Below are 23,706 nucleotides of genomic sequence, written 5' to 3' on the forward strand. Positions count from 1 at the left end.
AGCTTGAGATTCCTACGAAGATAGGATGTCCAAGCAGGATATTTTACTAGCCATGTATTGTAATGAGACGCATATTAATTTTCTGCTTCATAGCGATTACTGCCAGAGCGCATTTCGTTGGAAATTCCCACAGCGCCAAGTTCCTGATATTGCCGCTACATGCAAAGGAATAATTGAACCCAGCCATACTCCGTCCGATGCGACCAGTGCGCTAAACAAATAAATAACTCCAGCCGGTCATACCGCATCTTGTCAGCCCAGCTCTGCCTCTCTAATATCTAGTAGCCCACTCGCCCCTCACTCGCACAGAGCAAACGGCCCACTGTTCCCGTCCTTGTGCGCCATGACACCACAGAAGTCCTTGCTGGGGTAAGTGAAGATACCACGGGCGATGCCGGGGTCGAGGTTCGTCTTCTTCTCGTTGTAGGGGAAGAGGTGGCCGTCGGCGTAGACGGGGAACTCGAGCAGCTCGGCGTTCTTGTCGTTGCACTTGCTGTTGGGCCACTTGATGCCGTCGTTGTTGCCGTAGCCGTGCGGGTAGCCCGACTTGGGCTTCTGGCTCTTGACTTTCGGATCGACTACCGGCGCCGCGTGGATGTTGCCTTCGGCCTTGCCTTGGCTGATCTTGACGTCGCCTTTGGTGTTGCGGCAGAGGAGGGTCTGGGGTCGTTAGTTGCGGGGGACTTGGGTGTGGAGTGGGGGCTGGTACCTTGTCGCGGGCTTCAAGACCGAGGGTCTGGTTCATGGGGATCGCCGCGGCGTTGACGGCGAAGAGGAGGTAGCAGATGCTCTTGACGGCGTGCATTTTGAGGGTCAAGAAGCGAGATGTGGTTGGAACAGAGGTGTGGTTTGTGTAGAGGCGGATGTGTGTTTAGTTGATTGGGATTGATTGTTTGATGATGATGGGTTGGCAGCAGATTCGCATCTCTTAAGTATGCATCGACCCATTCATTCTTTAGAGTCTCTGGCTGAGCACCTCCCGAGCACGGCTGTACTGCTGAACCAACATTGCATGCTGAAAGGAATTATGGGGGAATGTTCACTTCAGCTTATGCTGCTGTTGCTGCATCAGGAATACCACGATCAGCAAAGGAGCGTAATATGATGTTCACCCGTGGGGAACAGCCTGACTATCCGAGTTGCTGATGTGGGGTCCGGTCCGCTTTCTGCAGTGATGTGCGGCCCGAGTGTGCAATCCGCCCCCAAATCGAGTGTCCCACCCAACAAGACTTTCAGAATTGAATACGAGAACACTTACATGGAAGCAACAACGACAAGACTGTCGCATCGTCATGTTTCAGCATGTCGAATGCATCATTGCGTTTTCAGAAAGGTGTTGCCGACAAGAAATCCCCTTTACGTACCAATGCAGCCGTCTCTTCAATCTACGAGAGGAGTTTGAGGGTCGAAGCTCATTCAGCACGCGGAAATGGTAACGATCTGTTTCCAAAAATCTACCAAAATGGTTCCTGGCCCCCAATGAGTGTGGAGCAGGAGGCATCGCTGATCAACGGGTGTGGCGCAGGCTGCCGCAGCGCTTTGATTGCTTTTTTTTCTTTGGGGGAGTGATCTATGAATAGATCATTATGTTACAAAAACCCACATGGATCCTATCAAGAATCATCTCGCACCCATTCTTCAATATTCCTTGCACGAAGCCACAGTAGATGCTCGCCGTTGGAGCTCACCCAACTGCGGGATGTTTATTGTGTCATAGTGGTTACGAAAGACGCCGAGAACAACCCCTCACGAAAAACTGAAGCACATGCCTGGATATACATTCTTCGCTTGAAATACAAAAGTCCTGCATCGCTTGATTACACAGTCTCATACTGGTCCAACAACGACTCCACCTGAAAGCTGCAGTCCGAAGGGCAGTCCCCTTGTCCACTTTTCTGTGTAGGAGGAACCCTTCCGTCGTGCAATTGCCTCGTCGATGTCTTTGTACATGTCGTACGCGTTCATCTCCTCGATGGTCAACTTGGCCTTCTCGTCTTCGACCTTGTAAGTGCCGGTCTTCGTGTTGCTTGAGAAACCGATACGCTCGTTGATGTTGTAGGCTGCCTTGGCTGCGGCAGACTGAACCCGGGTCGCGCGAGGAAGGCGAACCTCGTCGTATATGGAGAGCATCTCGGCAACATCACCCGAGAAGTTCTTCGGACTGAACAGGATTCCCAGTGCGGCCGCGTCTTCGATGGCCATGCAGGCACCCTGGCTCTGGTGGGGCATCATCTGTCGAGCTTCGGTCAGTTACCAAGGCGTCGAGCACGTGAAAGGCGCGGCTTACGGGATGTCCTGCATCTCCCAACAGGCATACGGGACCTTTGGCGATGTACGGGTACGGGTCGCTGCGGCGTTTAGTTTCAAGGATGAATGAGAAGTTGCAATGTCAAGGGACTTACTGCATCCAGAGACGCCATGGTTGAATGTCGACTCCGATGGCGAGGTGGGCCTTGACCTGTGCGTCAAGCTCGGGATAAGGGGCTAGCAACTCCTCGACCGGGCGATCTTCGACACCCCAGGCCTGGTTGGTGTAGTCGCCCTTGTCACGGGGGAAGAAGCAGTAGTACGACAGAAGCTTGCCGCCGTTGCAGGGAGAAAGCACGATCTTGTCCCACTTGCCCTCCTGACCTCCCCAATACTCCAGAGCAGCGTCCTTGGAGTAGTCGACCAGGCCGAGCCGCACGGCATCTTCGGTGGAGACGTTGGCGTGCAGACAGCTGGAGTCGGCGGGACGCTTCTCCGGGCGGATGCCTATGAGGCCGCGAACGGCGGAGCCGATGCCGTCGGCACCAATGACGAGGTCATGCTGCACCGTCTTGCCGTTCTCGAACTCGATGCGGCCTGCGCTCACGTCTATGTCCTTGCACTGATTGCTGTCAGGGGCTGCTCGTTCTGGATCAAGATGCAATCAAGGCACGTACCTTGTGGTGGACATGTAATGTTGCTGGCTCACCCTTGCCGGCCTCTCCCACGGCTGCGTCCTTCAGCATGGCGTGCATGTACTGGCGATGGAACATGTTGTAGACGTAGCCCCACCGCTCCTCGTAGTCGTCCAGATCGTAGACGCTGACGGGCTCGCCCGTCTTCCAGTCGCGGTTGATGAGCTTCTTCAACACGACGGGATCGCCCTTCTCCACGTCCACCTCCCACTCGTGCAGCCATCGCGTGCCGTTGGCGGCGCACGAGACTGATGCGCCGACCTCGCCTGCAAAGTCGTTGCGCTCGTAGATGGAGACGCGGTGGCCGGCGCGTCTCAGGGCGATGGCAACAGACATGCCACCGATGCCACCGCCAATAACGCCGACATCAAGCTGCCTCCAGCCTCCTTTGGGGAGCGAGCCCATGTTGGTGGATGACGTAACGGATTCGGAATTGAGGAGAGAAGTGGTCGTCGGCCGTGATGTGCCTGTCCTTCGTTTGGCTACCTACGTTTTCGAAGCAGCAGGGCGTCAGCATATAAGAAGCGGGCTTATATCCCCACGCTATCTGTTATCACAGCGTACTTGATCCCTAAAGTCCCGACCATCGCTATCGTTCTCCGTGCTGACCCGGTCCGAGCCGCACCCGCCGGAAGTCCGTCCTCTTCCGCCCCAGCTCGCTTCCGCCTCCGTGTCCGCGTCTAAGCGTTCATTCCCTTCTCGCTGCGATCCTCAGCCTCCGGCATTTTAAATCTGCCATCATTCAGGCATGGTAAAGTCTCCGAATACTATGCTGTGCATCCTCGTGTTCTTCTTGTGTGGAGACAAAACCACCACTCGCCTTTCTTAGCCGACGGAACCAGGCGGATCTTGCTCGGCCTTGCCACCCACCGTCTTTCACACTCGCTTCTATGCCGCAAACTTTTTTGACGTTGAATAGAAAATGAAATCGGCCATACTAGATCAAAATGGTTCATCGAGCATCTTCGTCTGTTGTCCTCGTTTCCTTTTTTTTTTTTTTTTTTACATTTATGCAACCACTCCGATCCTGTGGGATTGATGTTCTTCCCCTCTTACCAGCCCTGATCCGAAGGGACTTTGGCCCGTGATGACGTGCGGATGTGCGGGGAAGGGTCTGCTGTGTCAAGCTTATTTCGATCCCGCTCTCTTGGCACACGCACTGTCTATTCATAGGCCCAGCTCCGTAATACCTTCCTCAGACATCATCTTCATCTCTTCATCTTCGAGCATGGCTTCTTTGGCTCCACGTACTTGAGTCCACTATAGTATCTTTCTCTCGAAGCCTCTGGGTGTTCGCCCCGCATCCTATATGACTGACTAATCGGTGCACAGATCGTGTGGCATTCGAGCTTTTTTTTTCCCTCCCTGTGCTTGGAGATGCACCTTTCTCCAACGATCAACACCAATAAAGGGCGAAGCCGGCATGCAAAGAAGAGAGTCACCAGGGAAAAGGTTTAAGAGTGCTCTGGACACGCGTATTAATGTCAAACCAGGCTTTACCCTCGTCGTTGCAGTAGTGTTGACGTTTGCACTGGGAGGCAGGCGTCTGTATGCAACGAACCATGCAAAGCCCGGCTTCTCTCGATATGATTACAGACTCTGTTCTTTGGTGTCTAGCTCTTTGACGAGAGATGTTGGTGCACTCTCCGACCGGACAAGAGGGTCGGGATCATGAGTCATCTGATATTAAGCCCGCGTACATGGCGCTGGCTTACTGGTGTTGCTCCACGCCCCACTTCTACCTGGCGCCGCCACCACTCAGGGGCACGCTTCTAGTCAGTGGACTTGACTGCAATCGACCTAGCCTCTTCCGTATCCCGAAATGATTGGCCACAGACAGAGGCAGGGTACACAGTATTATCCGAGATATGTATCAGCTGTGAAGAACTACTTACCCTGCATCGCACCTGCAGATTCGTAGCCCCACTCGAAACTCTGTTCTTTACTGCATCGCACCCTCCAACGCTCTGCTGTTCAGTTCCACCACCGCTCTCCGAACCCGTCCCTCCGCCATGGCCGACAGGAAATTCCGGGTCGCCATCGTCGGCGGCAGCATCGCAGGGCTCACGCTGGCGCTCGCGCTGGAAAAGAGCGGCATCGACTTTGTGGTGCTCGAGGCCTACCCGGAGATAGCGCCACAGGTCGGCGCCAGCATCGCCGTCCTGCCCAACGGCTTCCGCGTTCTCGACCAGCTTGGCTGCTACGAGGACCTGCTCAAGAGGGTCAATTGCACCATTGACAACTTCATAATTCGAGACTCGGACGGCCGCGTCTTGACCCACGTGAAGCACTTGGACCACCACTTGGTGCAAAGGTTTGTGCTGCCTCGTGCCGGGACTCCTGTGCCGTCACCAAGGCTGAACGTTTCTGCAGGCATGGCTACCCGATGATCTTCTTTGAGAGGCGCATGGTCATCGACGTCCTCTACCAGCACATCGCTCAGAAAGAAAAGGTTCTCACATCCAGGAGAGTGACTGCCGTCGAAGAACGCGACGACGGCGTCACGCTCACCACCGAGAATGGCGAGCATTTCGCAGCAGACATCGTCATCGGCGCCGACGGAATCCACAGCACCGTCGGGAAAGAGATCTGGAAAACGAACAGCAAGCGCGACCCCACCGCCACGAAAGGTGCCCTCGCTCCCGACGAAGCAGCGAACTCAGCTAACCACCCTCCAGACAAGCTTCCGGTGCAGTACCGCTGCCTCTTCGGCATCTCAGAGAAAGTCCCCGGCATAGCCGAAGACGTACTCCACCACGTGACCAACATAGGCTCCTCCCTGTTCGCAGCCTCCGGCCCCAACGACCGCACGTACTGGTGCCTCTTCATCAACACCGGGACCACCTACCACGGCGACGACCTCCCGCCCTACACCGACGAGGACGAGGCCGCAACCGTGCGCCAGCACCGCGACGACGCCATCACCCCGACCGTCAACTTCGACGCCCTCTACAAGCGCAAGCTCATGTCCGTCTGCACCCCCGTCCACGAATACGTCCTGGGCACGTGGCACTCCCCGCGCTGCATGGTCGTCGGCGACGCCGTGCACAAGTTCAACCCCATCATCGGCCTCGGCGGAATGTCCGCCATCGAGACCTGCGCCGCCCTCACCAACAACCTGCACGCCCTCCTGCAGTCCCACGCCTCTTCGTCCTCCCCCATCCCCTCCTCCGCCATCGCCGCCGCCTTCGCCGCCACCCAATCCCTCCGCCAGCCGCGCGCCGCCGCCCTCGTCGCCGTCTCGCGGCAGACGCAGCACCGCTTCGCCATGGAGACGCTCCCGCTGCGCCTGCTCAACCGCTACGTCTACCCCGGCATGGGCGCCGCCGCCGCGCTGCGCCTCCTCTCCGAGGCGTATCCGGGCGCCGTGAGCCTGGCCACGCTGCCGGTGCCGCAGAAGCCGCGGCGCTTGCCGTACCACGACGAGTTGCTGAGGGAGCCGGGGGCGGGGCGCGGGGGGATGGGGAGGGTGGGGGGTGTTGTTGCGGGGTTGGTGGGGATGGCGGCGCTGGGGCGGTACGTGTTGTTTGGGGTTGGGAAGGCGAACGGGGCGTTTGGGCTGGTGAGGGAGAATGCGGTGAGGGGGGCGGTGGAGGAGATGGGCGGGTTGCGGTTGAAGGAGGTGTTTGGGTTGGGGAAGGGGTCGGCGCTGGGCAGGATGGCGCGCGTGTTCGTGACCATCTTCTTGCCTGTCGTGGCGGGTGCGGGGCCCCGCGGCGGGGAGAGCAGGCTGCAGGCTGGGTACTTTTTGGTTTCGGTGTTCTTGCCGCTGCTGGCGGTGATGCTGGTCGAGTCGTATCGGAAGAGGAACACTTGGTCCCTGCTCTGGAGGTGAGTACCTAGTGCCGCATTGCGATGTGCCGGACAACAACAACAACGTACGTGCCGTTCGCTGACTGACTGCTGCACCGCCACACAGCCCTGCCATCTGGACGCCGCTGGCACAACTGCTCGGCCTCGCCATCGTCCTGCCCCTGTACGTCCTGGCCTTCTTCCACGCCTCGCAGGGCATCGCCTACTGGATGCCCGCCGAGCGCTGCGTCCCGCACTCGGCCAGCAAAGCGCTGCTCCCGTCCGTGCTCCTCGGCTTCCTCGTCCCGTCCGCGCTCATGGTCCTGCTGGGCGCCGAGTCGCCGTACATCCAGGAAGTCATCGCGCTGTGGCAGCTGACGCCCGTGCTCGTCAGCCCGTTGAGCATCGCCCTCGCGAAGCTGCAGGGGGGCAGCCGCCCGGCGAAGAGCGCCGCCGACGCCCCCGTCGAGGACTACCAGGACCTCGACATGCCGCATCTGAAGCGCCTCTACGACGTCCTCTTCCTCGTCGCCGCTGCCGTGCACGTCGCCGTGCTCGCGCTGCTGGCCTCGTCGCCGGATGCGTCCGTCGTCGGCGCTTTCGTGCCCGCGCACCCGCTGAGCCCCGTGTCGACCGTTGCGGCGGGCATGAAGATCTTCTTCCAGTTCGACCTGCTCATGGTCGTGCTGACTACGCTTGTGTGGCTGGCGTTGAACGTCTGGGACATGAAGCGCGTGGGAATCGTCGGCTTGCCCGTGGCCAAGGCCGTGGTCGTGCTGCTGCTTGGGAATGTGCTGGTTGGGCCGGGCGCTACTCTTGTGGCGTTCTGGAGATGGCGCGAGGACCACATGGCGAGGCCTGGGCTCAAGGCCTTCTGAGGAAATTTGGAGCCTGACGGTCCGGCTTGGAGGCGTCTCAGAACTCCATTATGGAGCATCATCTGGTTGGCTCACAACAGTGTGGAATTCCGGGAGCCAATACAGTTCTATGCCTCATTGGTCTCGTAGATAAGTAATCGGGATCATTCAGAGTAGAAACGCTTATCGTGCTCCGCAGATTCTGGTGGGTGTTTGGCCGTGATGACGTGCTACGGCTAAAGAATTTCGCAACCCCGCCCCCGGCCCGTTGAGTGGCTTCCAAGATAAGACCGCGCCAGCATTTCCACGTGCGTATTTGGTTGAGGAAGCACGGCGATTGGTGAGCTAGCTGTTTCGGTCGTGAAAAGACATGCATCTACTGTCTTTACTGCCAAGACGTATTCCCACAATGCCGTACATGACTCTGTGAACGTACCCACTCGCACGAGAAAGAGTCTGGGGAGCCCCACGAGGCGCTAGGCAAAAGATCTACTCGTCTGACACCATTGTGGGCTGCAACGCCGTGATTGAGCTAGAAAATATCGCAAGTGCATAAAACGTCGCCTACGGACTCACCAGTCCAGATGCCAGCAGCACGACCATTGATGCACCTTTGCCGTTCAGCGATATACCAGAACGCTTCAAAATGGTAAAAGACGCATCCGTTGCTCTCTCCCAGGCGGAGCGCTATCCGGGTAAGTTGTCCGACCCAAAGGCCTTCTGACAACAGCCGCTTATGCATCCCCATGCAGTGCGATGGCACCGCTCAACCTTCTACAACATGACCATCCTCGGCCTCTGCAACCTCTCAGCACCTGGCATCTGGACCGCAATGAACTCGTTGGGCGCAGGAGGCGCCGCCTCACCGCAGCTGGTCAACGCCGCCAACGCTCTGACCTTCTGCCTCATGGTTGTCTCCTGCTACTTCTCCAGCGTCATCGTCCACTACGTCGGGATCAAGGGCTCCCTCATATTCGGCACGTAAGCTACCACCCTCCTCCGCCCCCGTTTCCCCTTCTCCCCGTCTGATCCCGGCAACAGCATCGGATACGCCCCCTTCGCCGCCGGGCTGTACACCAACAACCGCTTCGGCACCGAGTGGCTGATGCTCTTCGGAGCCGCCCTGTGCGGCATCTCGGCCGGCGTCTTCTGGATGGCCGAGGCCTCCATCGCCATCGCCTATCCCGAGCCGTGGAACCGCGGCAAGGCGCTGGGGTACTGGCTGACGTACCGTCTGTGCGGCCAGATCCTCGGCGGCGCCATCAACCTCGGGCTCAACGCCGACAACAACAAGGCGGGCAAGGTGTCGTACACCGTGTTCATCGTCTTCATTGCGCTGCAGGCTGCCGGCCCGTTCGTTGCGTTTTTCTTGAACAAGCCGAAAGATGTGGAGCGCGAGGACGGGGAGAAGGTCAATCTGTCTATTGTCGAGCATCCGTGGTTCGAGATCAAGGCGACTACGCGGACTTTCTTCACCCCCAAGTTCCTCCTCATCGTTCTCTTTATCGGCCAGGTGGTCTTCTCCGAAGCTGTGTTCTTCACGTACCTTGCCAGTGAGTTTGGGCGTAGCTCTCCTGGTTGCTCGTCTTCAAAGCTGACATCGCGTTAGCGTGGTTCTCTGTTCGGTCCAGGGCACTGGGATCCTTCTTGTCGGGCATCGTTGCAGTCATCTGCGGTAATGGCCTTGGGGTAAGAGAAACAACCACGTCTTCTGGAGGCTGAGAGTACTGACATTTCCCCCCAGCACTGGCTCGATCGTTCCAAAGTGGCTCTGAAGACGCGCTCTCGATCAACCTTCTGGATCCTCGTGGTCCTCCAGGGTGCGTGGTGGACATGGGCAACCGTGCTTGTGACGAGGTTCCATCGCACGAAGCCTACGTATGATTGGGTCGACTCTGGATTCGGTGCGGCATTTGCTGTCTACATATTCCTCACCGTCGGCTTCCAGTTGAACTACCTGTTCTTGTAAGATGCTCCCCCTTTTTTTCCCCGAAAATTCGACGAATGCTCACGAGACTCAAGGTACTTCATCGTCACCAATCTGGCCGAGGGCGAAGAAGAGGTCATCAGATACGCTGCCTTGTTGCGGGGAGTCGAGTCGGCATGGCAGGCGGTAAGCTACGGGCTGACTTCTCTGACGCTGTTCGCCGAGGTTGGTGGAGTGTACTTCAATTTTGCCCTGTGGGCCGTGTCTATCTGGCCTGCCTGGCTTGTTCTGAAGCAGTTTGGAGTCACCAAAGCGGAGTACGAGAGTGAGTCTGGCAACTCGGATGGTGTTGTGGCGGGTGAGACTGTCAGCACCGTCGACATCAAGGGTGCCGCTACTTGAGTGGAGTTCAGCTCCGTCATGGGATCAACATAGCTTTAAGGCTCTTGGGAGAACTTGGCGTTGGTGGAGTAGTAAGGGTAGAGCTACTATGTATGCAATGGGCAACCACAGGCTGGCGTACGAATAGACATAATAGATTTGCGAAAATCACTCTCGGCTTAGCTTACTGCGGACGGATGTGAATGTGGTAGTGAGAATCGAGGAGATGCACGACTGATGTTGTTAGCTGCTGGGGTGAAATCGGGGGCCAGGCCGAGGCAAGCACCCGGATCGCGCCCTCCCGGTCGGCGACGCTTGAACCATGGATAGCACTAGTAGGAATCAGAAGCGCCGTGTGTCTCACGAGACCGAACCTTCGTGCGAATACGATTGCCGACCAGATTGCTTTTCGTCCCACTGTATTGGCACTGAACAACCGTCTGCTCTTCAATCGAGCATGTGATTACTGGCCTATCTTTGTGCTTTACTGCAAAGTCCTGTGGCTGTAGAGCAGCGGAAACCCAATAGTGCTGGAACGTATCGTTGCCGCTTCGAGCAAGCCAACGCTTATTTTCACTGTTTCACGATACAAAATCTGCAACCCGACCGACGACACTTCTTGTTCCAGAAATCCAACAAGCATCGATACCTCGGCTCTTTGCTCCTTGCCGACCTGGGCAAGCACCGCCACGAAGAAGCAGTTTCACGCACTGCTTACCTCTTTAGTCGGCCGCTTGGACTTCTATCGGGTGTCAGCATGGCTGGATGTTGTGGGGTCAGAAGTACTTCTCGCCCGTAGAGCTTCGCGGTAGAACGCACATATATACGCAGGTCGCTGCATCGCTTCAGATTCAACATCCAACCTCGGCCAGAAACCTCAGCCTGAAAACTGGTTTGCTCTACTAATGCTTTTCTTCGACCCGCTCTTTCATCTCATCACACTGCTGACGCTGGCGTCTGCTGCACCTCTCAACCGAGACCTTCAAACCGGCCTCACCAGCCGCCAAACGGACGACTGCAAGCAAATGATGGTCATTTTCGCCCGGGGAACTACCGAGCCCGCCCCCATCGGCCTGATAGCGGGACCGCCGCTGAAATCCGCCTTGCAGAACAAGGTGGACGCTGGCAATGTCGACTTCCAGGGCGTCGACTATCCCGCCGATGTGGCCGGGTTTCTGGCCGGCGGTGACGCGGGTGGGAGCAAACTGATGGCGCAAATGGTCACGCAGGCCGTCGCGAGCTGTCCCAACTCGGACGTTGTCATGGCAGGCTACAGGTAACATGCCCAGCTCCGAGAAGAACATGCCGACGCTGATTTTCATGGGCAGTCAAGGCGGCCAGCTCGTTCATAACGCCGCGGAGCAGCTGGACGGCAGCACCGCTTCGAAGGTCTCGTCTGCGGTTATATTCGGCGACCCCGACAATCCGAAGCCCATTGCGCAGGTCGGGAATCAGAAGGTCATCTGTGCCAGTGGGGATTTGATATGTGCTGGGCAGGCTGTAGTATTGGCGCCGCACTTGAGCTATGGGGGTGACGCAGATGAGGCGGCAGATTTTATTGTGTCTAACGCGAAGGCAGGGAGTGCTGCCCTGAGGTAGATGGCTTATTCTGTAGCTCCCATATATTTCTGCGAGCGAGAAGAATCTGGATCGATCCCATAATTGACTAGCTACATGCCTCTACAACTTGACCTTTCCACCCGGTGGGCTTGATCAACTGCCTTGAACCTTGACAGGGCACTCGACCCCATACTTGCAAGTTGCTCCATCTCCACCACCTGGCCCGATGCACTGAAAAGTGTTAACGCATCTGTGCACTACAGTAATCTGACCCATATGTACTTACAGAAGTCCCCTCGGCGCATGGGTAATATGACCCATAGTAATAACAAAGGTTACCACTGCATTCCTACTCCCCGCATACCTTTTAGCTCGAACATTTTTTCGGAGTTTCAAGGCTACTTACGCCATCAGTACCCCTCTTCGCAAGATCATCCATAGGTACGCCGGCAACGCAGGAGATGCCGGCCCCGAAGGAAATACAGATGGCGACGAAGTTGAACCGCATACTGCGCGCTTGTTGTATTTGTTGGACTTGAGGTCTGATGAACAAGTTGAATGGCTCGTCATCTGCGCAACCTCGTCCAGTTTTATACCCAAGTTCTCATAATGCTAAGGTGTATGGCTTTCATCTTAAGTCAGCCCGATGGTTCAGCTCGGGTGGAGCTTTTGACGTGTGACGACTGGAAGTGGAAACATGTTGGCCCGCTTATACGGTGATGACTGGCACGATGAAATGGTTTTGACAACATCGTACGTCTATCTTATATTATACTATCCTACTGCCTGGAGTGCATGCACACGAAGCACTGTGGGGCGCCGGCTGGCACTTTCACCGCGCGTCCCAACAACGAATCTTCAAGCGCGTAACCGCCACCATGTAACAACTATCTAGAATCCGACAAGGAAAAGGACAGCAAAGATGGCAGGTAGAATACTGTGCTGTGTCGGCGAAGGTCAATATTGCTGGACCGAGAGGAGACAGTGGAGATGTGGAGTACAATCATGTGGGTCGCAAGGCAGCGGAATCACCGAAGAGGGCTCGTCGGTAGTCTGATCTTTCCCGTCAGGGAAGTATGTCTTGTCCCCGCATGGAGCGAGATCAACATTGGACGGTCTGAGCTTCCCCGCTCTGCCTCCACCGCCAATGGACTGAATATCGCTCAAGGTGGGCAGATGATGCTCAATGAAGAGGTGGGCCGCAGATGGAATATTGTTTTCCTACAGAACCATGCAATCATGTTTTCCGTCGTCCTTATGCACTTTCTTTCGTAAATGCACATGCGCTTCTACGCATCGTTACCCAGAGCCGCGCTGATAGCCTCCAGTCCCTTCTGCAGTTCCCCCCTCGTTGGCGACTTACACTCAACAGAAAAGTACGTGTTCGACAGCTCGAGCCACCGTACATTTCTCATAATGCTTTCATTCCTCCCTTCGGCTTCACCTCACACGCACCTCGCCCAGCCTCTCGCCCAGCCTTCCTCCCCTCCCACCAACATCTGCTCCACAATAGACTCATGCACAATGCTCCCAGAAGTACTACTCCGCTTCTTCGCCGCCAAAAACGTCTCCTGCAGCTTCCGGTCCCTTTAGGCGATCCACCCAACGCTGATTCCAGATTTCGAGACTCAGTGAAAGGGACGTCGTACTTGCCAGTCTCTAGCAGTTCGTGTCAATTGGTGTCGACATTCGTCGCATACATGTCGATAGCAATGGCCGACAACGGACGCGGTGGGCCGCTGGGTAAGCTTTGGGTGGTACGCTACGAGGGCCTGTTGTACGCCATGTTGTCCCAGGACTCGATCGTCGCACCGAGTCAGTCCTTTACGTAGAACAGGTGTCGGAGATCCATAAGTCCGGAAGGTCAAGTGGGGGATTCGGAAGTGTGGTGTCAAACGATGGCGCAAGGCAGCGAGAAGAAATTCCATCGTGGCCGCGGTCAGCATGCTCCTTGGAGTGCGCTTCAATGCAGAACACAATCTGCTCTCCCATTGGCTTTTGATATGGCGTCTGTAGAAGGCTACGTCGCCATCGGAACATATCTCATCGTCTCTATCGGGCTTCGTGGGAAGTCAGAGTCGACCGGGCTGCGGGGGAAAACAGAGTCGACCGGGCTTGGCTCCTCCTTTACGGGATACACGGCGATCCGCATCTCTTTTTCGCATGCCAAGTCGCCGTACGAGTGCTTCTGGGAAACGCTGAAGTTGAGAGGTGCTGGTTTCGGAGCGTTGTCGTCGTGAAGGCGGTAAGTTGGGGGGCTGCTCCACCGCTGTGGGGTCCTCTCGGTTTCGATTTGAGCCAGTTGTTGTTGAAGCGTGTGATAGTAGTTCGAAGTGGGACGCTCGCGGGCGGCGGGTCTGGCAGAGCGAGGCTGGAAGGTGCTGCTGGCTGGAGGCGGCCAAGAAGAGTGAACGGCGCTGTAGGCGGCGTTCTCGGCAGCCAATCCGTGCACCATACGGGCGGCTTTCCATGCTGTCGACAGGATGGCGCGGCAGATGAGGAGCGGCTTGCAGGTATAGAAGGCCACGCAGCCTACGGTATCGTGGAGACAGTCGCAGTCCATTTCGGGTGGGGTATCAAGGAAAAGATTAAAGAACAAGACTATTGACTAAATAGTGACAGAGACGCGTGGAGGGCCATTAAGGAAAGTGGTGTGCGCGAGGCGAAAAGAAAAAACGGTCGGCATAGGTACTCTCCCGGCTTTTTATCTACCAAGACTACCGAGCGGCTGAGGTCGGGAGCAACAAGGAGGCTCGAGAATGCCGCATGGTGCTTCAGACGGGCCGAATGGCGGATATCTCCATTCCTGCATCGGGCAGTTCGGGCAGCGGACATCGCCGCTGGGCGTAGGAGCTAACAAAAAGCTTGTGTCTTCGGGTAGACGCTGACGACGCAGGCTGGCCATGATTCGCCGGCGTATGGCACTCTTCTGGAAACCGGGTCCAGCAGTGCATGCGAAAGAGGATGTGGAAATACTTATCGGTGTTCCCGAAACGTGGGCGTTCGCGTGCGGATAGACCCATTAGGCTAGAGGGGGGGCCCAGAGCCAGGCCCTACGCGGCCAATATGACGAAGAGCTGGACCCCGCCTTCCCCAGGTTTGCGATAGGTAGGATGGTTGAGTCTGGTGCGGGCACATGAAGTCAGTGGCGAACAATTCGCCGAGTGGGATGGACAAGTGCAGAGCATTGTTGCAGCAACGATGTGTTGTCCTCCCCCGTGTGGATGCATTCGAGTGCGCCCCGTTGCGGCAAAAAAACGTGCGAGAACAGCCTCATGGCTTCGTGGCTGGCTGATGCACGGGCGAGATCTCGACCAGAATCTCAGCCTCAACGCCTCCAAACCGCCTTGTCGGCATGGCCGGTACTTGTCACTAGCGGGCCGCTAAAATGGCTTCAGGGACACGCATGCTGCCCCACAGGGCTGTCAACTTGTTGAATCCTATCCAGCCACCATGGCTGTGCACAATCTCGGTACAGCTGTAACGCGCCAACTTTGGCTGTACCACGGTTGATTTGCAGTCATTGTGGCTTGCGCTTCAATCCGTCTCCTGATTGAGTCGAGTCTGCAGAAGGGTGCTTGGACTACATACCACTCGCTCCGTCGACGTTTGCATCTTTTTCCTTTTTGTATATATGGACTGCCTTCTCTTGCCACGGCTTGCATCTCTACGGACTTCAAGCGCGGCCTCCCAAGTCCCACCATGTCTGTCACTACCGATCTCAAATACCCCGCCGAGTTTGGATCGGTGCGCCTCTCGGCCAGGTCGACCAAGTCCCTCGTCTCGCTTGATGATGAGAAACCAGCTGCAGCATCGGCATCTGGTTGGCGCTTCCATGCAGCCTTCAGCTGCCTTTGCGTCGTGAACCTCGTCTCCGCCCTGGATGCCTCCTCCCTATCGGTTGCCCTTCCCGTAAGCACTGCCCAGTCCCTTTTTCCACACGACTTGCTGACAAGGGCAATCTTGCAGACCATCGCAGAAGAGCTGCACGGCTCTGGTGTTGAGGCTTTCTGGAGCGGCACGTCTTTCCTCCTCGCGTCAACCGTCTTCCAGCCCAGCTTCGCTTCATTCTCCGAAGTGTTTGGGCGCAAGCCGATGCTGCTGATTGCCCTCGCCCTCTTCACTGCGGGCGCCATCATCGCAGCCGTCGCACAGGACTTTGCTGTTCTCTTAATAGGACGCACAGTTCAAGGCATCGGCGGTGGTGGTATCCAGGCGCTGTCCAACGTCATCATCACTGACCTGGCTCCGCTCAAGGAGCGCGGCAAATACGTCGGCATCATCGCCATGACCTGGGCAGTCGGCAGCGTAGCCGGTCCCGTCATCGGCGGTGTGCTGGTCGAGAAGTCTTCCTGGGTACGCAAACTCACACGCTCTCCCCTTTCTCGTGGTCGATACTGATACGCATGCTCGGGCTCGCAGAGATGGATCTTCTGGCTCAACATCCCCTTCTGCGCCGTCGCCTTCATCATGATCCCCATCTTCCTCAACCTCGCCCACAAAGGCGGCAATCTCGGCGACAAGCTCCGCAAGATCGACTGGGTCGGCTCCTTCCTCTTCGTCGCGTCCACGACGTCGGTCCTCATTCCCATCACCTGGGGCGGCACCATGTACGCGTGGACCCACTGGCGCACCCTCACCCCCCTCTGCGTCGGTGTCCTCGGCCTCGTCCTCTTCCTCCTCTGGTCGTCCTACGTCGCCAGCCACCCCATCCTGCCCGGCTCGCTCTTCGCCTCGCGCACCTCGCTCGTCACCTACCTCTCCTTCGTCATCCACGGCATGGTGCAATGGGGCATCCTCTTCTACATGCCGCTCTACTTCGAGGGCGCCAAGAACCTCTCCCCCATCGGCGCCGGCGTCGCCCTCTTCCCCTGGACCTTCACCGTCGCCCCCGCCGCCGTCATCGTCGGCTTCCTCATCGCGCGCATGGGCCGGTACCGGTGGGCGCTGTGGTCGGGCTGGGTGTGCGTGTGCGCCGGCATGGGCCTGCTCATCATCTACGAGGCCGACACCCCGACCAAGATCTGGGTGCCGCTCGCGCTCGTCAGCGGCCTCGGCCTCGGCATCCTGTACCCCTCGCAGAGCCTGTGCAACCAGGCCGCCGCCCCCGCCGCCGAGGTCGGCATCGCCTCCGCCCTCAGCGCCTTCTTCCGCAACTACGGCCAGATGCTGGGCGTCGCCGTCGGCGGCACCGTCGTGCAGAACGCCATGCGCGACAAGCTCGAGGACTCGGGCAACGCCTATCTCGTCGCGCACGCGGGCTCCATCAGCAAGGATGTGAGTGCGCTGGTGGAGACGATCAAGGCGATGCGGGAGAGCACGGATGCGGTGCAGATTGCGCTGAGGGACGAGTTGGTGACGGCGTATTGCGGGTCGTTGAGGACTCTGTGGATCTTTATGACGGCGTTGGCTGGCGTGGCGTTGGTGTGCAGTGTTGTTTTTACCAAGGCGTATTCGCTGGACAGAGATTTGGAGACGACGCAGGGGTTTGTGGCGCAGGAGAAGGCGGTGGAATTGGATGATCTGGCGTAGTGTCTGTCTTGTTTCTGAGACTGTGTGTTTCTGATGATTTAGCGTATAGAAGGCCCAAAAGTTGATAGATGGATGGTTGCGGGTTATCTGGGCTTAGGAGCCTTTTCTGTATACTTAATTACGAGCTGGTTGTAATGACGCACGAGCTCTGCTCACTTGAATGGCATTGACTTCTGCATGTAACAACAACAGGTTATATTCCTACCTTTCTGTCAGTCGGTGATCACAGCCGGGTGCAGCAAGAAGCTGGTTGAGTGGATGATCTATTGAACACTGCTACTACGTGGTGTTTATATAAATGAACGAAGAAAGGGGTATCCAACAACGGTGTTGTTTATGATAACACGTTGCTGAAGACGTCCCAGTTGGGTTGATGATGACGATCATCCTCGAATTTTTTGAATATACGTGATGTCCAACAATTTCCTTGCAAACTCTGGCCACTTCGACTAACCCCAATATTTTTACTCAAATATCTACACAGTGGTCCGTTTGTTGGACTGCAGGTTGCGTATTCCAATTATTCTCTGCTGGTGAATAGATGATATAGATGTAAAAACTTTTCACTCCGAACTGCTTTCTGGATAAAGGTCGATATCGCTCCGTCTCTCCATATCTTCAAAAGAAGGTGTACAAGTACCATCAATACTTCAGGAACAGCTTAAGCGAAACAGTAAGGCAGACTACGCAGATAATTGGGTAGTCGCCGATGTTGCTGCTCCTTGTGTCATCATCTTGTAGGATTGCGATTGCTTTCTGTAGCGTATTGGCGACGCGGGCCTGTGCTGGTCGTATACTAAGCATGAATATTCCCGGACTTGTGAATGCATTTGAGACGGTACGGATTGGGTGAGATTCATGTTCAACGGTGGCACGTTGGGCCAATGGCAGGCGAGCACATGTTCCCTACTCCATAGCAATGGTCAAGGAGAGCCTTCAGGGCACGTTTATGCGACTGCATAATGGAACATTAATGTCGGATGATATTGCTTGCACGGAGCCTGTGCCAAAACCTACGTTGGAGCAAGCCACATACTTTAAGTTGAATGCTACATCAACGGGGAACGGCTCGGGCGTCTTCCACGTCTAGATGTTCGCAATAATCGACCGAGGCGACAGAGGTGGCAAGCGAGTTGAGCTAGTGAGTTCATGCGGTTCGCCATCGGCTCGTCACTCCCGCATGGTCGAATGCGGAGCGAGAGCCGGAGGGAGAGCTATTCTGGGATGTCCATGCCAGCCACTGCCGCAAAGCCACCGACCGTGATCGGCCACCATAAACTCGCGTCGGACCTTGGCGTGACCATTCCCCGGATTTGCATCCAACACTTGATCGGACGCTCGATAACTCCCGAAGCTTTTCAGCAGCAGCTCTCGAGTGAGTGTCGAGTTGGCATTGTTTGTTTCGCCAGCTTCCTGAAGACTACTAGTCCTGTTTGACGCACGCACAGACTCGTATATGCGGGCCAAAATAACGTGAAACTTGACCAGGAGAAATGCCTGCTAGCGGCTCGGCAGCAAGGCTGTCCGACATCGATTATACGAGTGCAACCGCCGAGGCGAAGACTTAAATAAGGAACCACGCCCACAAGGAGACTGAGCACTTCACCGCCGTCACTCGTTACCACGGTCCCGACAACCTTTCCTCCCAACCTTCTATTAATTTCCAAGCCAAAATGCATTCATCCACCACCTTCGCCTTGGCCGTCGTCGGAGCCGCCGCCGCCGCCACCGTTCCGGACGTGACGGATTTCAGCGGCGACGTGGGAACCTTTGACGTCACGGCGACGAGCGGACCCGCCAGCGGCATCAACTGGGCCAACTTCACCGTCGAGAACACCAAGCTCGGCCTGCAGACGGCCTGCAATTGGGCGTACAACTTTGACGGGCCCAACCCGAACATCACCCTCGGAACCAAGACAAAGGTCGTGCTGTTCCTCACCGAATGCGACACGCCCGACTTCGCTCTGTACTGGGGCAACGCGAGCCAGTGTAAGCACCCTCGATGCGCTTTACTTTAGAACAAGGCTGACGCATTCCCTCGCAGCGATCCAAATCGACTACAACACCACCCTCACCAGCCGCCCCGTCAGCATCGTCGCCAGCGACGGCCTGGTCCCGACCCAGGACTGCTCGGACTCGACCTGCAGCGCCTCGGGCTCCATCGGTATCAACGAAGTCGACCTGCTCGACGAATCGGGCGCGTCCGATCCGGACAGCCAGTACGGCTACTGGGACGTGACGTATCGCAACTTCACGAGCAGCGTGCAGGAGGGCTACGCCACCGAGGACTTCACCTTCGCCTACAGCGGCGGCGGGTCCGCGAGCTGCTCCAAGACCGTCACCGCCGCCGGAGCCGCGCCGAACAGCTTCTGCTCCGGCGAGTTGGAGGTCCAGTTCGAGACGGCCGTGGCGCCCGAGAGATGTGAGTCGATGCCTGATGACTGACCTGATATGATCTGACTTGGTGTTTTAGCTATTTCTGTCAACTCGACGGTCGAGATCGATGCCACTAACACCACTGTGGTTGGCAGTGCGCCGATCCGGGGCGTGTGCTACATCCAGACGGGCGGCCTGGTGTGCGAGGATCGTCTCCGCGTGCAGGTCTCGGAGGCCACTGCTTAAAGAAACCACTTTTCACGCCTTTCGCGCCATGCTTCCAGAAGCAATCGCAAACGGGCTCTGTGTGGGGGAAAAAAGGGTGCTATCGTCGGGTTCGCAATTTGTCGCAGTGATTCCTGAGAGCAAACTTGGCTACCTAATGTTTAAATCTATTTGATCACGGGCCAAGGTCTACTTCGTAATTCTCTTCTGCCTGATTGTCGATGCTTCCGTGACCATATTTGTTACAATGCCTCTCCAGCTTCGTTCCATGGTCGGACAACGCTGAAGCCTCCCCTTCATGCCTTGCGGTGGCCTTTGTTCTAGGCAATTGAATAGGCTTAGGAGTAGATAGACGGCCGTTCCTGCTGGGACTACCGCAAGGCGTGGTTTGCTTCATCGTGATGCGCTCGGTGTTAAGCTTCCGCGGGGCTCGGATATAACACCTGCATGACACAACCCCGGCCAAGGAGAACATTCGGCGTCTATAGTCCCTTGCATGTCTCCTTTCCTTCTTACCAGTAAAGGTAGGTAGTCCTGCTACCTGCCTTGGCACGCCCTGCTTCGGAAGTGCGTCTATGCGTAGCCGTGTTATCTGAATCATACTAAGAAGAAGCCGCGCGTGCTGGCGACCGGAGTATAAATCGTGCACGCGTTTCGTACTTGCCTTTTTCTCCCCCACGGCCATCATGATGTTTCCAAAGGCACTTCTCCTCGTCGGAGCAGCAGCCACGCAGCTCTGCTCCGCCGCCGCCAACACGCTCACCGCCCTCCACCAGTTCCCCAACGGCACATCCGTCGAGAACCTGGCCGTGCGCTCCAACGGCGCCATCCTCGTCACCCTCCTCTACCAAGCCCAGGTCCTGGAAATCACCCCGGGCGACGCCGCAACCACCACCACCCCCAAGCTCGTCCACGCCTTCTCCAACACCACCCGCCTCAACGGCATCTCCGAACTCGGCCCCGACACCTTCGCCGTCAGCGCCAACCACAACACCATCTACACCCTCTCCCTCCCCCCCACTGGCGACGCGCAAGTGTCCAAAGTCGTGACCATCCCCGCCGCCAGCTTCCTCAACGGCCTCACTACCCTCAACGCCACCGCCGGCACCGTCCTCGTCGCCGACACCACCGTCGGCGCCATCTGGCGCGTCGACACCGCCACCGGCGCCTTCGCCATCGCCCTCCAGCACGACTCCATGGCGCCGCCCGCCGTCACCAACGGCACTTCCACCATGGCGCTCGGCGTCAACGGCGTCCGCTTCGACGCCACCAACGCCTACGTCTACTACACCAACACGGGGCGACAGCTCTTCTGCCGCGTCAAGGTCGATCCCGCGACTGGAGAGGCGGTCGGCGAATACGAGACCGTCTTGCAGGGGCTCGCGGGCGATGACTTCGCCGTCGTGGACGGCGGCGACGCGGCGTTTGTGGCGTCGAGCGGGAATGGGGGCGTGGTGGAGAGGGTGTATCTCAATGGGACGACCGAGGTGGTGGCCGAGGGCGTCGCCGGAGCCACGTCGGCGGCGTTTGGGAGGGCGGATGGCGATCAGGGTGTGTTGTATGTGACGACGTCGGGAGGAGGCGTGGGTGGGGGGAAGGTGGTTGCTGTGGGGGCGGAGTGATGACTTTGTATATAAGTGTGGACAATGAAGACCGTTAAAGAGGCAGATTTACCCGAACGCGGGGTTTCCAGCAAGCATTAATCCCCGAAGGATCCTGCAGCTCTCCAATCTGGAACCTGCGGGGTAACCATGCAAGAAAATTGACCAACAGCCGTTCAGTGCCGCAACAAACGGTCTGCAAGCCGGAATGCCGACACCCACTGCCGATGCCGATCGAGGCCCGATGTCGCAGCTTTGAGAAAGAGATGCCGGAACACTACAAACTCCCCTCAGGATCTGCCCCAGTCAAACAGCCACAGGGCCCGGCTACGAGGCTTGTGTGCAAAGCTTGATCGAACAACCAACCATGAATCCGCCATCCGCATTGAATGGGTCCAGCAAAGAGACAAGTGCACATCCGGAGGCTACTTCGCTCCCTTCCGACCCGCCAGATGGAGGACTCCTGGCCTGGCTGCAAGTCGCGGCATCTTTCGCCCTCTACTTCAATCACCTGCAAGTCAACTGTAGCCTGCAAAGTGCAAAACATGACTGACGAAGCCCAGGGGACTGCTCAACAGCTTTGGCGTCTTTCAAACATACTACGAGGACCACCTCAAAGACTCGTCGCCGTCTGCCATCTCCTGGATTGGCTCAGTGCAGGTCTTCTGCCTGATGTCCGTCAGCGTCTTCGTCGGACCCCTTTACGATGCGGGCCACTGCAAAGCACTACTTGTCGCTGGTACTTTCCTGGTGACCCTGGGCTTCATGATGACAAGCATCTGCAAAGCCTACTGGCAGATCCTTCTTGCTCAGGGCATCTGCATGGGCCTCGGTACATGCTGTCTGCAGATACCATCCATTGCCGTCGTCCCCAAGTATTTTGTAAAGCGACGAGCCCGTGCAATGGCCCTGGCCACCGTCGGAAGCAGCCTTGGTGCCACAATATACCCTCTCCTGTTCCAGAATCTCCAGCCGCGCATCGGCTTTGGATGGACCGTCCGTATCATGGGCTTCATCTGCTTTGCCCTATGCTCCTTTTCTGTTGCTGTCATACGGCCGCGTCAGATGGGCCCGAAGAAGAGCTTCTCCCCACGACGCTTCATTGACCCGACTGCTCTAAAGGAACGCACCTTCGTCATTTATACCATTGCAATCTTCTTCAGTAACGTCGCATACTTTGAGCCCATCTTCTACCTGCAAAGCTATGCTTTGGCGCATGGCATGCGCAACCAGAACCTCGTCAACTATCTCCTCTCGATCCTGAACGCCTCTTCCATCCCGGGCCGAATTGTTCCCTCGTTCGTCGCAGACTGGATTGGTTCCCTCAGGTGCTACATCATGATATCCGCTCTCAGTGGCGCCAGTATACTCTATTGGATCAGCGTGACCAACACCGCCGGCAATGTTGCCTTTTCTGTGCTGTACGGCTTCTTTTCGGGGGGAGTTGTTTCGCTCGCTCCGGTAGTTTTGACACACATCACGCCGGACCTTGGTCTTCTCGGTACGCGTCTGGGAATGGTGTCGGTCTTGAAGGGAATAGGTTCGCTTATCGGCCCGCCTATCTCTGGAGCACTCCTCAAGGCCACGGGCAATTACCTTGGGCTACAGCTTTTCGCTGGTTTGTCTTTGATAGTCACGGCTTTCTTTTCTCTTTATTTATACTACATCATCCATCGCTAAAGAAATCCAGCAACTCTCCGTTTACTCTACCCAACTAGTCAACTTCGAGTGAAAGCTGTAATGCTTGATGACTGTAAATGCTTTTGGGATCGATGAGAAGGCAACCGGCGCTAAGATCCATGCCGCCCGACGCAGTGCATACGACCCCCATCACCCCGCTGTTGCCTTGCGCTCCCAGACCACTGCGTCTCTCGGACCTGGAGATCGGCCAAGCGTTGAGATACTGTCAGATATAAGGCCCTCAGCCAGTACTGAAAAAAGTACGGCGTCGTACCTTTTTTCAAGTCCGACAGATACCTTTATGGTACCTGACTGGTCAACGAGCTGTTTTCAAGCAAATTTCCAGCTGGATCGAAGATTTGGGCACTTCATGTAGGCAAATCGAACCATTCTCAGCTCATACGCTTGGTGGCTGCAGCGAGCCGCATATATTTCGTACACTGTCGTTGTTGCCGTACTTTCTTCTCGTATTTGTTGGCTGCCTTACGCTAGTGTAGAGAGCTTCTAAGCCTTTTAGCGTCCAGCCGTCTCGTGAAAATATAAATAAGCTCGAAACCTAAATCTATTTTTGCCCAAAGGTGCCTACGTCCATACAAGGTCGCCTGATGTTTCTTGGAAAACAGTACCATAGTATGATCTAATAGATGTGCAATACGACCACACAAATCTAGAAGTAGCTCAAACCCGGTTTAGAGCAGTAAGAAACGTATTTGGCATGACTGGTGAATACATGGGAATAATAAAATGATGTTCTCTACAAGCAGGTGTTGTTCTTTGCCGAACGGACTGCGAAGGATTACATCTTTTTTTTATTGTAGAAAGGATGCAGAGTA

General features: G+C 56.6%; 9 protein-coding genes across 9 annotated transcripts; 6 read left to right on the plus strand and 3 right to left on the minus strand.

The window, feature by feature from the left end:
* Positions 1–297: 297 nt before the first annotated feature.
* BKCO1_3300091 (ribotoxin) lies at positions 298–805 on the minus strand (the record flags this gene model as incomplete). The annotated part of the gene is made up of 2 exons (XM_020274594.1): positions 298–660; positions 710–805. The coding sequence occupies 2 exons, from the start codon at positions 803–805 to the stop codon at positions 298–300; spliced, it is 459 nt and encodes a 152-aa protein (XP_020129365.1).
* A 1,022-nt stretch (positions 806–1,827) lies between these two features.
* On the minus strand, positions 1,828–3,347 carry BKCO1_3300092 (salicylate hydroxylase; the record flags this gene model as incomplete). Its single annotated transcript, XM_020274595.1, has 4 exons — positions 1,828–2,232; positions 2,288–2,348; positions 2,403–2,869; positions 2,925–3,347. The coding sequence occupies 4 exons, from the start codon at positions 3,345–3,347 to the stop codon at positions 1,828–1,830; spliced, it is 1,356 nt and encodes a 451-aa protein (XP_020129422.1).
* Positions 3,348–4,954: 1,607 nt separating this feature from the next.
* BKCO1_3300093 (fad binding domain-containing protein) lies at positions 4,955–7,612 on the plus strand (the record flags this gene model as incomplete). Its single annotated transcript, XM_020274596.1, has 3 exons — positions 4,955–5,256; positions 5,316–6,773; positions 6,862–7,612. The coding sequence occupies 3 exons, from the start codon at positions 4,955–4,957 to the stop codon at positions 7,610–7,612; spliced, it is 2,511 nt and encodes an 836-aa protein (XP_020129423.1).
* A 625-nt stretch (positions 7,613–8,237) lies between these two features.
* On the plus strand, positions 8,238–9,920 carry BKCO1_3300094 (uncharacterized protein; the record flags this gene model as incomplete). Its single annotated transcript, XM_020274597.1, has 6 exons — positions 8,238–8,286; positions 8,344–8,572; positions 8,633–9,144; positions 9,201–9,280; positions 9,336–9,556; positions 9,614–9,920. The coding sequence occupies 6 exons, from the start codon at positions 8,238–8,240 to the stop codon at positions 9,918–9,920; spliced, it is 1,398 nt and encodes a 465-aa protein (XP_020129368.1).
* Positions 9,921–10,804: 884 nt separating this feature from the next.
* Positions 10,805–11,498, plus strand: BKCO1_3300095 (uncharacterized protein; the record flags this gene model as incomplete). Its single annotated transcript, XM_020274598.1, has 2 exons — positions 10,805–11,175; positions 11,228–11,498. The coding sequence occupies 2 exons, from the start codon at positions 10,805–10,807 to the stop codon at positions 11,496–11,498; spliced, it is 642 nt and encodes a 213-aa protein (XP_020129369.1).
* Positions 11,499–13,479: 1,981 nt separating this feature from the next.
* Positions 13,480–14,022, minus strand: BKCO1_3300096 (uncharacterized protein; the record flags this gene model as incomplete). The annotated part of the gene is made up of 1 exon (XM_020274599.1): positions 13,480–14,022. The coding sequence occupies one exon, from the start codon at positions 14,020–14,022 to the stop codon at positions 13,480–13,482; it is 543 nt and encodes a 180-aa protein (XP_020129366.1).
* A 1,139-nt stretch (positions 14,023–15,161) lies between these two features.
* Positions 15,162–16,991, plus strand: BKCO1_3300097 (mfs multidrug transporter; the record flags this gene model as incomplete). Its single annotated transcript, XM_020274600.1, has 3 exons — positions 15,162–15,371; positions 15,429–15,815; positions 15,882–16,991. The coding sequence occupies 3 exons, from the start codon at positions 15,162–15,164 to the stop codon at positions 16,989–16,991; spliced, it is 1,707 nt and encodes a 568-aa protein (XP_020129367.1).
* Positions 16,992–18,664: 1,673 nt separating this feature from the next.
* BKCO1_3300098 (diaminopimelate decarboxylase) lies at positions 18,665–19,613 on the plus strand (the record flags this gene model as incomplete). The annotated part of the gene is made up of 3 exons (XM_020274601.1): positions 18,665–18,980; positions 19,036–19,413; positions 19,465–19,613. The coding sequence occupies 3 exons, from the start codon at positions 18,665–18,667 to the stop codon at positions 19,611–19,613; spliced, it is 843 nt and encodes a 280-aa protein (XP_020129370.1).
* Positions 19,614–20,278: 665 nt separating this feature from the next.
* On the plus strand, positions 20,279–22,873 carry BKCO1_3300099 (mfs monocarboxylate transporter; the record flags this gene model as incomplete). Its single annotated transcript, XM_020274602.1, has 2 exons — positions 20,279–21,150; positions 21,757–22,873. 2 exons carry the CDS (start codon positions 20,279–20,281, stop codon positions 22,871–22,873), a joined length of 1,989 nt encoding a protein of 662 aa, XP_020129371.1.
* Positions 22,874–23,706: the final 833 nt, after the last annotated feature.

Source organism: Diplodia corticola, assembly GCF_001883845.1.
Source record: "Diplodia corticola strain CBS 112549 chromosome Unknown scaffold33, whole genome shotgun sequence".
Classification (NCBI taxonomy): Eukaryota; Fungi; Ascomycota; class Dothideomycetes; order Botryosphaeriales; family Botryosphaeriaceae; genus Diplodia; species Diplodia corticola.